Consider the following 15,362-nt stretch of genomic DNA (forward strand, 5'->3'; position numbering starts at 1 on the left):
GCTGACCACCCTCTCCACCCCTACTCCTGCTGCCCCAGGCCTGGGCCTCTGGCCAACCTGCTGTGCCTGCATTTGTCCTTTGACCTGCTGGTCATTCCAGGTGGTTTTAAGACTGAGGATGGATGGCAGCCCTCACTCTGGAATTCCTTCCTGGGCCGCCCGGTTTCTTCTGCCTGGAGCATGGGCCACCGCTCTGGGCCTTGGTCTCCTGCCTGCTCTTGGCATCACTGTGAGTTGTTCTGGGTGCCCCCTGCTGGCCCTCTGACTCAGACCTCACTCAAGTGGCCATACCTGGCACGGGGTCCACGTGCTGTGTGCCTCAGGCTGGCTGAGCCGTGGTGGGAAGGGGCTCTGGGCTTAACTGGAGGACTCAGCCTGTGTGGGGGGCTCCACGGAGCATCAAGGTGAAGTGAAGTCGCTCAGTCATGTCCAACTCTTTGCAACCCCATAGACTATAGCCCGTCAGGCTCCTCTGTCCATGGAATGCTCCAGGCAAGAATACTGGAGTGGGTAGCCGTTCCCTTCTCCAGGGGATCTTCCAGACCCAGAGATCGAACCCAGGTCTCCCACATTGCAGGCAGATTCTTTATGGTCTGAGCCACCAGGGAAGCCCCTTCAAGGCGAAAGGGGCCGGAAATGAGCTTAACTGGGGTCCAGTTAGTGAGCAGGACTAACTGGGGTCCAGTTAGTGAGAGGCTGCTGTCAGCTCCACCCGGCCTGTTCTCAGAGCACAGGTTTCCAAACAATGGCTCTCTGCCCCCACCCCCAGGGCGGGAGGAGGGAAATGAAGGGGCCCACAGAAGGGGCACTTCCTGGGTCTGCCTCTCCTGTCAGACCTCCACACGGGCCCCGAGCATCACCCACAGCACCAGTCATGGCACTCGGTAGCCTTGAAATCCCACAGTACTGTGACCTCACTCCAGAGCTGAATGGGTGAGGCTCCTGGGTAGCCCCAGTCCCCCCGGTGCCCACTAGACCCCCTCCCCGCTGAGCCCTGACATGCCTATCTATCTGCCTCCAGGCCTTTGCTGGCGCTGTATCCTTTCCTGGGTCACCCGGGACTCCCTTCCCCTCTTCTTGCCCTGACCAGGGTTACACGTCCCTGCCCTGAAGAGCCCACCCCAGGCAGCCCCAGCTCCCAGGACTCATGGAGAGGTCGCCGTGCCGCCCACCTTCTCTGCGGGGTTGTATCTCCGGCTGGGGAGTGGTTGCTTAGGGAGTGAGTGCACCAACAAACCATCACGGAATTGAGGTCTGTGAGCTCTTCTGTCATCTGGGACCCACTCTTTCCAAACCTGTCTCTGCTGGCACCACTCACCAGGCAACCAACCCCTCAGAAGGAGCGGCCAGGACCTGCCCCACCATCCACAGCTCTCTGGGATATTTTGGTGGGGAGGCTTCCCTTTCACTCCCCCACCAAGCAATGAAGTCTGGTGAAGGTAGGCCTCCCGGAGACGGCCTTGGTGTGTACACAGGCAGTCCTGCCCGCACAGAGCTGGTTAGTTTCGCCCTGGCCTTTGCTCTCAGGTGGGCAGCAGGGCCCCCTCTCTGAGTCTCCACTGCCTCGGCGGCCGAGACGCCCCCCAACCACCCCCTCACGTCCCCTTCCCTCGCGCCTTCCTGGCCTCACCGCTGCTCCCATCCATGCTGCGCTCAATCACATGGTCCACCTGGCGCACCCACTCCCCGTTGCACTTGAAGAAGATCTGCGTGGCGGGCGTGGCCTTGCACACCAGCAGCACCGGCTTGTTCTTGACTATGTACACGTCCTCGGGCTCCACCAGGAAGTGGGGAAGCAGGTCTGGGTTGGAGCCGGGCACCGGGTTGGCCACCGTGGCACTCTGCTGGGCACCTGCGGTAGGAGCAAACAGGGCCAGTGAGTCGGGGGGTGGGCGCTGCTGGACTCGGGGGCCCTCCTGGGGCGACCTGCCTGCTCAGGGGCCAGGGCCAGGGCCTGGAGACATCTGTGTCTCCAGGGTGAGGAGACATCTGTGGAGCCAGGCTCTGCCGCTTTCAGTCCAGTGACCTGGGCTGCCTAAGTGGGCCCCTCCCCAGCCCTCAGTGTAAAACGGGAGGAGCAGCAGACCTCCCCACCTCCCCGCCCCCTGCCTTATGAAGACCTGTGGAGACCTGAAATGAGACAAAGGTGGAAATGCCAGCATATGGCGATTGTCAGGGCTCGTTACTCCCCTGGTAGAAGGTCAGGGATCTGGGGAGGTGCCAGGGGAGAGCTGGAGGAGGCAGAGGGCCCCGGCTGCCAGGGGTTAGGGGTCAGGAGTCCCTTCCTCTGGTGCCGGGCTGCCTGGGGGGCTGCTTCTGGCTTGCTCCCCATTCCTGGCCCCTGCACTTTGTAGGAGCTGAGAAAATAGCATGTGAATGAAGTGGGGGGAGGCTGTGGCAGGTTCGGATGTGAGGGGTGCTGGTGGCAGGGCTACAGGTGAGGCCCCTGTAGGGGGGAGGGGTGAGCTGGGGTGAGCCTGGGCTGCTGGGTGGGAGGGTCTCAGGCAGGGTGGGAACCAGGAAGGGGTATCTGGGAGCCTGAGCCTAAAGTCTCACTATTTAAGGAGAACCGAACATGGGTTTCCTTCTAATTTTAACTGAAAACCACAGCTATCCCACAAGTCATTTGTTGCTAATTACACAGGTAATTGGCTCTGAGGCTTTGGTGGAAGTAAAACCCTCAGCAGTCTGCTCCCCCAACAGGACCCGGGGAGGGTGGGGAGGGGTAGGAGGCAGAGTAGCCTCAGCCTTCACACCCACCAGACAGGCCCCTTGACGGCCGGTCCTCTCTCGGGGCTGCAGTCACTTCCCCCAACACACACTCCCAACCAACAGGGGCCTCTGGGCATATGGAAGGAAATGCTTGGACTTCAGAGACCCTGCTAGGGTGACCTTGGGTGAGTTACCCCTTCTGTGGAGGTCCTGACTGCCCACTGCAGGTCTGGAGGTGTCTCCCGCAGTGGCTTCCCAGTTCCACTACCCTCCTCACCCGCAGCCCAAAACCTGTGGAGGGCTTCTAATGGGAGCCCTGGTTCTTTGGGCCCAGGGGGCATCCACACTGCTCTTTCTCTCTTGCTGGCACAGGACCCTCTCTTTCCAAGGAGGGAGTCCCCTCCCCTCAAGACTGTGATTTTGGGGAGGGGATCTGTAGGTGCCAAGGGGGTGAGCTGGGAAAGTCTGCAGAGACTGAGAAACCTGCTGTGACTTTAGGTAACCCCCACTCCCCCCAACCCCAGGCTGTTTCTCTGCCTGCAAAGTGGGGTGTGTGTGTGTGTTAAGTCACTCAGTCATGTCCGACTGTGACCCCATGGACTATAGCCCACCAGACTCCTTTGTCCATGGGTTTCTCCAGGCAAGAACACTGGAGTGGGTTGCCTTGCCTTCCTCTAGGGGATCTTCCTGATCCAGGGATTGAACCTGGCTCTCCTGCACTGCAGGCTGACTGTTTACCATTTGAGCCACCAGCCAAGTGGGGAATGGTACCCAATTCTTTGGGTTCTCGTGAGGGGAAAGGACAAAGGCACGGTGCTCGGCCGATGTCAGTTGCTATCCGCACTCAGAGCTTTTGCACGACAGTGGCAAAGGGCTCCAGCTCCCTCCCAGCAATCTCTTCAGGGATGAGGGCTGACAAGGAAACTGAGGCACAGAGCTTGCCCCCAGTGTCTGCAGCAGTGGGCTCATCCACCTCTATCCCCAGCCTGTCCCCACGCCTCCGTGCACTTCGTGCTACACTGGAATGGAGGCTAAGCTGCCTGGAACCACACTTGCAGTGGGGAAGACAAGCTCCCCTGGTCCCGCCCCAACCCCTCCTGAACAACCTTCATGGGGCTTGGCCAGTCTGCAGGTGTGTTTTAGGGTGAGGAAGGTGGGGGATGCTGGCAAATGGGAGGAGCCCTCCAGATACCTTACAGATGTGGCGTCTGAGGCCTGAGGGAGAAGCCACTTACCCTGTCCCCCAGCTTCAGCCCTGGGCTCTGGGGGGCCACATGCTGACCCTTTGATGTGACATTCACTTGTCACTCAGCAGCCGTGACCCAGGCAGCGGGCTCAGCCAGGGCGAGGCTGAGTTGCACTCGGGTTTCCCAAGGTCTGGAGGGTGAACAGCAGGCGGGACCCCCAAGGAGGGGCGCCTCTCTAGATGCCTGCTGGGGAAGCCATGGCATCTCTGCAGACCCCAGGGCTGCACAGAGCAGAGCCCATGGAAGTGGGGGCAGGCACCACAGGCTCCAGAAGAGACCTGAGCAGCAGCTTCCGGGCCTGCCCATGCCCCACCTTGCTCAGGCTTGATGTGATGGCCCAGGTCTGCCTACTGGCTCAGGGCTGGGTGGGCAGGGGTCCTAGCTGGGGGCGTGGGCACAGAGAAGGCGCGTGGCCCCCCAGCTTCCCTATCGATCACTGCGCCAAGCACTGCTCACGTCAGCCGCCCGCTGAACCCAGCACAATCCCTCATGTCTGCATTTAACTGCTAATGAAAAATAAATGTACTGTGACCAATAAGGGACATAGCTCACTTCTCCCGGGCCTCCGCCACACCACGTGGGTACGGTCTCCCTTCCCCACCCCCCGGTGGGGCATTTATTGGGTGGACCCAGGGGCCCCCTCTAGGCTGCATTATGCCCTCTGGCAAGGACACTGTAAGGCAATGGGTGGGGGTAAATTCAGCCCCTCTTGGGGCTGCTGGAAGCTTCCTGGGTGGTCAGAGCTGGTTTCCCCTCTGTCTGGCCCCAGAGCACACTACATGACCTCCACCCTTGTGGTCAGCACTTGTGATCTGCCTTCCCCGCTCACTGTCCCAGTTGGGTCTCTCCCGGACTAAAGCCCAGTGAGAGCCTTGGGTCTCTCCCTCTCCACATCGCAGGCCACCAGAATGAGTGATCTTTGCCTTTGACATGAAACCCTGTATTTGCTCAGGGTCATATGCTATATGATGCCTTCAAAAGGGCATGACTTCATGTGCCAGCCTGGATGGGAGCAGAATTTGGGGGAGAATGGGTACATGTATATGGCTGAGTCCCTTCACCGTTCACCTGAAACCATTACAACATTGTTAACCGGCTATTCCATACAAAATGTATGTTCTGGTGTTAAAAAATAAACAAACAAAAAAAGGCACGACTCCACCCCCTACTGCAGCCTTCGTCCTCTGCTGGCACTCTCCTACCTTTTCCTCAGGGCCAATTCTATTCACTGCTTCTGAAAGAGGACTCCCCCACCTGGCCGATTTCCCCGCTTCGCCTCTAGGACCCATCCTCACTGGAGCTGGAGCTGTTATCACAGGAGAAGCAGGCGTGTTGCTGAGGCCTCTGCCCCAACTCCCAGCCTGTCCTTCTCTGGTCCCTGCCACCCAGCTCAGGCTGCCGAGTGCCGGGGAGGGCGCGTGGGGACTAGGATTTGCGTACCCACTCCTGCTCCCTTCTGAGTGTGAGGTGATGAGCATGGGAGGAAGGCTTTCCCAACGTGGATGCTGGGGCTGTGGGACCGCAGGCAGGGGCAGGGCCCGCCAGCATCACCCCCCAGCTCTCCAGAATCTCCGCCCACCACACCCTGGCCAGGCCTCTCCTGCTTGCCCAACCACCCTCTCGGAGTTCAGTTGGAAGACGTCTTTCACTTACTAGTGGATCTCTGATGGGTTCTTGGTCACTGAGAACTGCAGATGGGGCTTTACTAACGCTCAGGCCTTGAAGTGGGAACCCCGCTTCCAGTGAGCCCTGGGACTGGCTGGCTGGCCTCCATGCGTCTCAAGAGGGCTACCGGTCATTGGCGCAGGCAAGACCTGGGCTCCTGCCTGAGCAAGTTCAGGGCCCAGTGGAGGTGGCAGCATGCCCAGTCCTGAATGTGGTACATACCCTGGAGTGAGGCTCAGGGGACAGGGTGGGCACAGGAGCAAGTCGATGAAGAGTATGGAGCCAAGAAGGCATCCTGGAGAAAGTGGCTTGTTAGCTGAGACTTGATGTCTGGGTGGGGGAGTTCCCAGATGGACCTCACAGGGCCAGCCCACTATGGCCCATTCCACTGAAGGCCCCCCATCCAAGCCTCTACAGCCATCCTGCCTCCCTCCACGCATTCCTCACGAGGGAGATCTCTGCATTGCCCTGCCCGGCACCCCGGAGGCTTCCCAACAAACTCCAAGGACACACGCCTGTCCCCTCTCTGACTCCCCTCCTACTAGTCCTCCCTGCGCTCCCTCTGCTCTGGCCATGCTGCCCGGCTCCCGGTCCTCACACAAGCCCAGCTGCGTCCTGCCTGACAGCTTCTGCTGTCTCCTTCTCCTCCTGGCCTGGGCACTCTGGGCTCTGTTCAGACCTTCACAGAGGAACTGCCCCGAGTCCTCTTCCCTCGGAGCCCTTACACCCACACTTTCTGAATTAGCACCCCTATAACCTGCTTCTGTGGGATTGTCCTGACCACTGCCTCCCGTGCAGTGTTACAAACTTCCATCCATAGTTCTTCAGGCACTCTGTCTACCAGATCTCATCCCGTTAATCTATTCACCACCTCCACTGTATAATCGTAAGGGATCTGATTTAAGTCGTACCTGAATGGCCTAGTGGATATCCCTACTTTCTTCAATTTAAGTCTGAATTTTACAAAAAGGAGCTCATGATCTGAGCCACAGTCAGCTCCAGGTCTTGTTTTTGCTGACGGCATAGAATTTCTCCATCTTTGGCTGCAAAGAACATAGCCAGTCTGATTTTGGTACTGACCATCTGGTGATGTCCATGTGCAGAGTCCTCTCTTGGGTTGTTGGAAAAGAGTGTTTGTTATGACCAATGGGTTCTCTCGACATTGTATAGGAGGCAGTGGCCAAAAACATCCCAAAGAAAACAATATGCAAGCAGGCAAAGTGGTGTCTCAGGAAGCTTTATAAATAGGTGAGGAAAGAAGAGAAGTGAAAGGCAAGGGAGAAAGGGAAAGATACACCCGTCTGAATGCAGAGTTCCAGAGAATAGCAAGGAGAGATAAGAAGGCCTCTCCCATGAGCAATGCAAAGAAATAGAGGAAAACAATAGAATGGGAAAGACTAGAGATCTCTTTAAGAAAACTGGAGATATCAAGGGAACATTTCACGCAAAGATGGGCATGATAAAGGACAAAAACAGTGAAGACCTAAAAAAAGCAGAAGAGATTAACAAGAGGTGACAAGAATACACAGAAGGACTATATCAGAAAAAGTCTTAAAGACCCTGTATAACCACTATGGTGTGGTCATTCACCCAGAGCCAGACAGCCTGGAGTGTGAAGTCAAGTAGGCCTTAGGAAGGATCACTATGAACAAAGCTAGTGGAGCTGATGGAACTCCAATTGAGCTACTTAAAATCCTAAAAGATGATGCTGCTAAAGTGCTGCACTACATATGTCAGTAAATTTGGAAAACTCAGCAGTGGCCACAGGACTGAGAAAGGTCAGTTTTTGTGACAATCCCAAAGGGCAATCCCAAAACTGTTCACACTACCACACAGTTGTGCTCATTTCACATACTAACAAGGTTATGCTCAAAATCCTTCAATTTAGGCTTCAACAGTACATGAACCAAGAACTTCCAGATGTATAAGCTAGACTTAGAAAAGGCAGAGGAACCAGAGATCAAATTGTTAACATTCATTGGATCATGAAGAAAGGATGGAAATTCCAGAAAAACATCTATTTCTGCTTCATTGACTATGCTAGAGCCTTTGACTGTGTGAATCACAACAAACTGTGGAAAATTCTGAAACAGATGGGAGGACCAGACCACCTTACCTGTCTCCCAAGAAACCTGTATGCAGGTCAAGAAGTAACTGTTAGAATTGGACATGGAACAATGGACTGGTTCCAAATTGGGAAAGGAGTATAACAAGGCTGTGTATTGTCACCCTGCTTATTTAACTTACATGCAGAGTTCATGCATGGTACATCATGCAAAATGCCAGGCTGGATGAATCACAAGCTGAAATCAGGATTGCTGGGAGAAATATCAATAACCTCAGATATGTAGATCACACCACCTAATGGCAGAAAGCAAAGAGGAACTAATCTCTTGATGAGGGTGAAAGAGGACAGTGAAAAAGGTGGCTTGAAACTCAATATTCAAAAAACTAAGATCATGGCATCTGGTCCCATCACTTTATGACAGATAGATGGGGAAACAATGGAAACTCTAATAGACTTTATTTTCTTGGGCTCCAAAATCACTGGGGATGGTGACTGCAACCATGAAATTAAAAGATGCTTGCTCCTTGGAAGGAAAGCTGTGACAAACCTAGATAGCGTATTAATAAGAAGAGACAACACTTTGCCGACAAAGAGTCATCTAGTCAAAGCTATGGTTTTTCAGTAGTCCCGTACAAATGTGAGAGTTGGACCATAAAGAAGGCTGAGTGCCAAGGAATTGACGCTTTTGAATTGTGGTTCTGGAGAAGACTCTTGAGAGTCTCTTGGACTGCAAGGAGATCAAACCAGTGAATCCTAAAAGAAATCAACCCTGAATATTCATTGGAAGGACTGATGCTGAAGCTGAAACTCCAATAGTTTGGCCACCTGACGCAAAGTGCTGACTCATTGAAAAAGACCCTGATGCTGGGAAAGATTGAGGGCAGGAGGAGAAGAGGACAACAGAGGATGAAATGGTTGGATGGCATCACTGACTCAATGGACATGAGTTTGAGTAAGCTCCAGGAGTTGGTGATGGACAAGGAAGCCTGGTGTGCTGCAGTCCATGGGGTTGCAAAAAGTCAGATACGACTGAGTGACTGAACTGACTCAATGGACATGAACTTGAGCAGACTCGGAGATAAAGGACAGAGGAGCCTTGCATGCTGTAGTCCATGGGGTTGCAGGGTCAGACGTGACTGAAGAGATTGAACAAAAATAATTACCCACTTCAGAACCCTCAGCAACTTACAGAATCCTTTATTTCTGGAGTGTTTGTTGAGTGACTGAATGACTGCCCCCCTTTTCCCCCTTGAACTTCAGATTTGCCTAAGGACGGCCCCCTTCACTCTTGTCCTGCAGGGAGACCCAGAGAGAACTCAGAGTGAGTGGCCCACAGGCAGAGATGTGGTTAGGGAGAGGGTTCTGCACTCCAACCTGCCCCCCCACACCCCAACATCCTGCTGCTCTGATGCTGAGCCTCCCTTTTCTCACCAGCAGCCTGGGATGATAAGACGTACTCGTGTAACTCTGAGGCCCAGGGTGGGTGTGAAAGTGCTTTCAAGTGCTTTATTTTTAAAAGCACCACGAAAATATGAGGTGTGATTAATCAAGCTATTAATGAACTCGTATTTACTGAGCGAGGACTCAGTCCCATGGAGCAGGGTGGGAGGGCTGGGGGCAGGGTGTCATCCGGCCTCACTCAGCTGGGCGCTGTGGATGGCTCAGTCCTGGTCCACAGCTTGCTCCTGTTTAACCTCCCAACAGCCAGGCCTGTGTCAACGGTGAGGGGGAAGGGCAGCAAGCCCCTGCTTTTGCCACTTCCCCGAGAAATGTCCTGGGTGTGAAGATGGGTGGAGGAAGGAGAGGGGGCTAGGGGCCTGGCAGCCTCTCTGTTTCTCCTCCTGGCTGTCCACCCAGCACTGCACCCCCCACCCCTGGGCGCTGCGCTCCCAGTCTCTCCAGCCTGGAGATGTGCATTTGGTAGGTCCACTTGGGGCCTGGGTGTCCTGCTCCGCAGGCCCGGGAGGGGAGAGGAGAGTTCACAGGATGGTGCGCCACACACTGCCTGGCATTCGAGGCTCTACCCCAGGGCCTGAGCTGCCACCTGGCCTCGCCTCCAGGGCCTCCCTTCAAGCGTGTAGGTTGGCATCTTGACCCTTTGCAGTTGTGCAAAGTGTTCGTTGCTCAGTCATGTCTGACTCTTTGCAACCGCATGGACTGTAGCCTGCCAGGCTCCTCTGTCCATGGAATTCTCCAGGCAAGAATACTGGAGTAGGGAGCCATTCCCTTCTCCAGGGGATCTTCCCAATGCAGGCGCATATCCTGGCCAGGGCCTTGTCTCCCTCCCTTGTCCGGCTGACAGTGTCTGATTTTCTGCAGGGAATGCCTGGCCCCTCCCCCAACTCCATCCATCTGGTCATTCAGTCCGGGTGGGCTGCCATCACATCTGGTCCCAGAGGTAGGTAGGTGGCACCAACTGGTGCCCAGATGGGCAGGTCACCCCACTGCAGAAGATGGGACTTTGGGATTTGGTGTGGGCTGCTGGGAAGAGAGAACATCTCTGCTGGACCAGTCCTGCCAGCCACAGGAGGCCAAGTGAATGGGAGGCTGTCCATGGGTCTGAAGCAGGGGCTTGGAGAATGGAGGCAACCAAGGAAGAAAAGAGATCGACTCCTGACTCAGTGGGAAGCCTGGGGTCTCAAGAAGCCGGAAGGCAGAGCTACGCCTGGATTCCTTTCTTTGCCTGAAGCCAGTTGGAGTGAGGATCCTTTCATTGCTTTGACCCAGTCCCCATCTGCTCTCTGCCTGGGTGACTTCTACTTGTCCGTCTAGGCCTGCTCAAATACCCACTCCTCCAGGAAGCCTTCCCTGACCTGAGAGCTGGCCGCACCTCTCCCGGGCTCCCACAGGCCCTGGTCCTAACTCACCTGGGTACCTCCCACACCTTGTGGTCGCCATTTATCAATCTGTCTCCCCACTCAGACTGTAGGTGCCTTGAGGGCAGGGACTGAATAGTGACATCCCCCCAACCCTTAAGCATCCCCCAGAGCCTGGCCAGGGACTGACACACAGCGAGTGTCCAGTGAGTGCCTGTTGAATGAATGTTAAGAATGATTCCCTTGACAGGGACTAGAGCCCAGAAAGGAGGGCTGAAAGAGGGGGACACACACCCAGCTTTGTCTGGAAGCTAGCTCTGCTTACTGTCCAAACAGTCAATTCTAGAACCCCCTGTGCTGGACTGTGGGGAGGTGGGCCAGGGGACAGCGGAGAAGCTGCTGCTCAGGGTCCAGAGGAGACAGAAGGGCGGGAGCCATGGCCACAGTGGTGGGGAGCATGCAGAGGGGGTGCAGACACACACGGGAACAGGGATTTGCGCTCTCCTGCCCATCTGCACCCCTGCAGCCAGAGACGCCCTCGCGAGTTACTATTTTTTAAATGTGGGCAATTTTATGATGAGGGAGCTTCACTCAGAGGCTCTGATAAGCAGGGGTGAAGTTCACATTTGCTGTCGGAGAAACACACACAGCAGCGGGTGGAGGGGTGGTGGGTGGGAGGCCACGAGGAGACAGATCTGGGGGCTACATGAAGGACTCTGAGCTTCCAGGTGGCAACTCAGAGCCATGGACCTGCCTGGAGGTGACGATGGGGTGCCACGAGGCCACAGCAAGGTGGGGGTGCGTCTCGGTATTTTTCTAAAACCAACATGTAAAAACCTCGCTCTGTCCACCAGCTGCTTCCGGGGCTCATTGCCTGCTGCAGACCCCTGTGCCACCCCCTGCTTCTTGAGCCTCAGTTTCCTCATTTGGGGCAAATAGTGCTGACCGGGCCCCAGGACGAGGTGGGTCAGGAAAACCACCCCTGGGGCCTCCGGACATGCCCCAGGGCTGCTCTTCTTTCCCTTCCCAGCCCTGCGGTCTGTCCTTCAATCTTCTGTCTCCCTGGCTGTGGCTCCAAACATCACAGGACTTCCCAGACGGCAGGGACGGTCCTGAGCTCAGGCTCTTCTGCCCCGGCCTGTGGTCAGTGAATGAGGGGATGGATGACTGCAGGCCCTCTTGTCAGGGAGCATGCCGGAGGTGGCAGACCAGAGTGACAGCCCCTCGCCGAGTCCCTCGGAAGGAAGGGCTGATCCCCTAACCCTTGCTCTCACACATGTGTGAGTGGCACTGTGGTTTCTATGGTAACGTGTGTGTGAAAGTGTCACAGAGACAGCAGCCAACTTGCCAAGATCGGAGGAAAGTCACCCAGCTCCCCAGCGGGCTCCAGGGGCCTGGTCACAAGGACAGACACGGGCGTCATGGGGAGGACAGGCAGACGGGCTGAACTGCAAAGAACGAGGCAGTTGGGGCTGGGCACGATGCCACCTCAATGGCTCAGAGGACAGTCACACCATGTGGGGTGAGTGACTGGATCACTCTGCCCACCAGCTGTCACAGACCAGGCTTGAACCTCTGGCGGCTGCCCTCAGGTGCCTTCTAGCCCCTTCTTATTTCATAGACAAGGATCATGAAGCTCAAGACTTGTCTAAGGTCACATACACAGAAGGAGGGCCTGCTCTCCACACCCACTGACCCAGGCCAGGCCTAGGGAAGGAGTTACGGGCCTTTCCTGGAGCCAGACCTGGCTCCCCATCACACCACCCCTTGCTCAGTTGGTTTATGCACTGACCCTTCTCTGCTTCCTAAACCCTCCAAGCTCACTCTTCTGCAGGGCCTTTGCATAGCTCTTTCCTCTGCCTGCAACACGCTGCCTGCTGCTCTGCCACAGGGCCCTCCTCTAATCCCTCAGGTCTCGTCTTCAACTTTACTTCCTCTAGGAGGCCATCCTTGACTGCTACATTTGAGGTGGTTGTTTTTCAGTCACTCAGTCGTATCTGACTCTTTGCAACCCCATGGACTGCAGCACACCAGACTTCCTTGTCCATCACCAACTCCCAGAATTTACTCAAACTGATGTCCATTGAGTTGGTGATGCTATCCAACTATTTCATCCTCTGCCATCCCCTTCTCCTCCTGCCCTCAATCTTTCCCAGCATCTGGTTCTTTTCCAATGAGTCGGCTCTTTGCATCAGGTGGCCAAAGTATTGGAGTTTCAGCTTCAGCATCAGTCCTTCCAATGAATATTCAGGGTTGATTTCTTTTAGGATTCACTGGTTTGATCTCCTTGCAGTCCAGGGGACTCTCAAGAGTCTTCTCCAGAACCACAACTCAAAAGCATCAATTCCTTTGGCATTCAGCCTTCCTTATGGTCCAACTCTCACATCCGAACATGACTACTGGAAAAAACAGAGCTTTGACTAGACAGACCTTTGCCGGCAAAGTGATGTTTCTGCTTTTAAATATGCTGTCTAGGTTTGTCACAGCTTTCCTTCCAAGGAGCAAGCATCTTTTAATTTCACGTCTGTGGTAGGCCCTTTTTTATTTTTGGCTGCACCATGCAGCTTGAGGAATCTTAGTTCCCTGATCAGGGATCGAACCCACACCTCCTGTAGTGGAAGCATGGAGTATTAACCACTGGATCGCCAGTGAAGGCCCTCAGGTAGGTCCTCTAAACCAGCCCCTCGCCCCTTCCCCAGTCTACTTTCCTCAGAGCACCCACCACTATCTGAAGTAGTGCACTTATTTGCTGCTTTTTGTCTAGGTCTCCTGCCCATGAAAGGTGTTGTGACAATGGAGACCACACTTGTCTTGTTCATGGCGATAGTCCCAGGCCTGGCACACAGGTGGTGTTTGATAAACACATGCTGAATACACGAATGAACCAACTCTGTCTTCCAACTTTGGTCCAGAGCACTGCTAAGGGCCCCTAAGCCCACCAGTGAAGGGGATTCAGAAACTACCAGGTCTCCGGGGAAAGAGTGCTTGAAGGGGGGATAGACCTCCAGGGAGCCCCTCCCAGGGCCCCTTCTGGCTGCAGGGTCTTGCTTTGGACCAGAGAAATAGTTAATAAAGCTGAGGCCTAAATAAGCATTTGATTAACAAACGATAAAATAGCTATTGTGTCCCTGAATTAAGCTGTAATTGTGGCTGATAATTGGCTGGTTAGAATTTAATAAGCTGCAATTAAATAGAATGGAATCCAGGGTAATTATGTGGTCGCACAGCCCAGAGAGAACCAGGGAAGGAAGGCTTTTCCCTGCTTTGGAATCTTCTGCCGGTGCTGTGTGTGTGTGTGTGTGTGGCTGTGGGCGTGTTTCTGGCGATGGTGGTCGTGGCGGGGTGTGTGTGTGAGGCAGGCCTCCTCTTTCACCTGGCAGAGGTGGGCAGGTGGGTGCAGGCCCAGCCCCTCACCAGTGCTTGGCGGCGGGAGATCGTCATCTGAGCCCTGTCAGGGCCTGTTGCAGCTTCAGCTGGAAGAGACATAAAAGGCTCCCTGGCGAGTGTTTCCTGCGAGGTGGGAGGCCATGGGAGGGAGGCCAGGAGGGCACTGGGGACGTGAGGGAGGCAGGCAGGAGGGGAGAGGGTCTGCCTGTCTTCCTAGTGAGAAAACTGGGGCTCAGATAGGGCAAGAACTTGCTCAAGGTCACACAGCCATCAGCGGCCGGGCTGGGCCAGATTCTCAGGTTGGATCAAGAGTAATTCCGACTGGCCAGGAGGCTGGAAGGTGCTCCCCTCTTCCTGCAGCCCCTGCCAACTCCCTAGGCACCCCACCTCCATCCGTGTCCTTCACCAGGGAAACATATGAGGTGAGTACGGAGGGTGTGACTGTGAGCACCCTTAAGACAAACTGTGCCCCCTGCTCCCCTTTCCCTCTCCTGTGGCTGGCCTGCCCATCCGAGCTCCCCAGTTGCTCAGAGGGACGCTGCCACCTCTGCCCCCAGCCCAGGAATGGCCCCCTCTAGTCCGAGGAGATGATGAACAGCATCGCCGGGGCTCCATTTATGACCCTATCAGCATTTTTACAATGTTGCTGGCAATTAATTTAATTAAAGACCCTGTCCTGGATATGGTGGGGTTTCATATCTCACTGGTTTAATGTGAGCCCCGCCTGAGCGGGGGCCAGGAGGGCATCCAGGGCTCAGCTCAGGGTGCACAGGGCGGGACAGTGCACCCCCTAGACGGAGCCCAGAGATGAGATGGGGCACCACCCGGTGGTCTGCCCTAGGCTGGTGGGACACACCGCCCACAACCACAGCCAGCACCAGCACACGCAGGGTCTTACACACACACGCACATGTGCACACACGTTCACTCTCACACACACCTTACCCAGTCATACCATAGTAGCAGTGGTGAACTTCACACGGATTTTCTTATTTAATCCTCATGACAGTTCTAGGAGCCAAACTATTTTAAAGCTCTAATTTCCAGCCGAGAAAACTGAGGCGGGGACAAGGGAAGTACATGCTGAGTGATGGATTCCCACACAGCGCCCGGCGCCCTGAACCAGGTCACACTGATTCAGCAAGTGCATTGGACACGAGCCACACAGCAGTGCCCAAGTCAGACCCCTGCCCCTGCCCTGTGGAGCATCCAGTAGCCACAGCCCCGCCCGGGAAGTCCTGCCCACTTCCCACTGCCCACTGTCCTCCGGCCTACATCTGGCCAGGTGGCTGATGCCCTCACTAGGATGGTGATCCCGTGGCCAGGCCATCCTCTGACCCCATTCTCAGCAGGGACCTGAAAACCCGTACCAGATCCAGCTCCTACTGGCAGGGGTGGTAGGTGGGCGCAAGCCCAGCTCCTCCTTCGTCCCTTGTCCGTGCAGCCGCTTGGCTGTGCTCTGCCCTC

General features: G+C 55.5%; 1 protein-coding gene across 3 annotated transcripts in view; it reads right to left on the reverse strand.

Annotated features, from left to right (window-relative positions):
• UNC5A (unc-5 netrin receptor A) overlaps nt 1-15,362 on the reverse strand; it is a 64,708-nt gene that overhangs the window by 13,956 nt on the left and 35,390 nt on the right. For all 3 annotated transcript variants that reach the window (XM_043465820.1, XM_043465819.1, XM_043465821.1), the window contains one exon: nt 1,631-1,852. In XM_043465820.1, the coding sequence (XP_043321755.1) occupies nt 1,631-1,852 (222 nt within the window). The remainder of the gene's footprint in view (nt 1-1,630; nt 1,853-15,362) is intronic.

Source organism: Cervus canadensis, chromosome 4 (genome assembly GCF_019320065.1).
Source record: "Cervus canadensis isolate Bull #8, Minnesota chromosome 4, ASM1932006v1, whole genome shotgun sequence".
Lineage (NCBI taxonomy): Eukaryota > Metazoa > Chordata > Mammalia > Artiodactyla > Cervidae > Cervus > Cervus canadensis.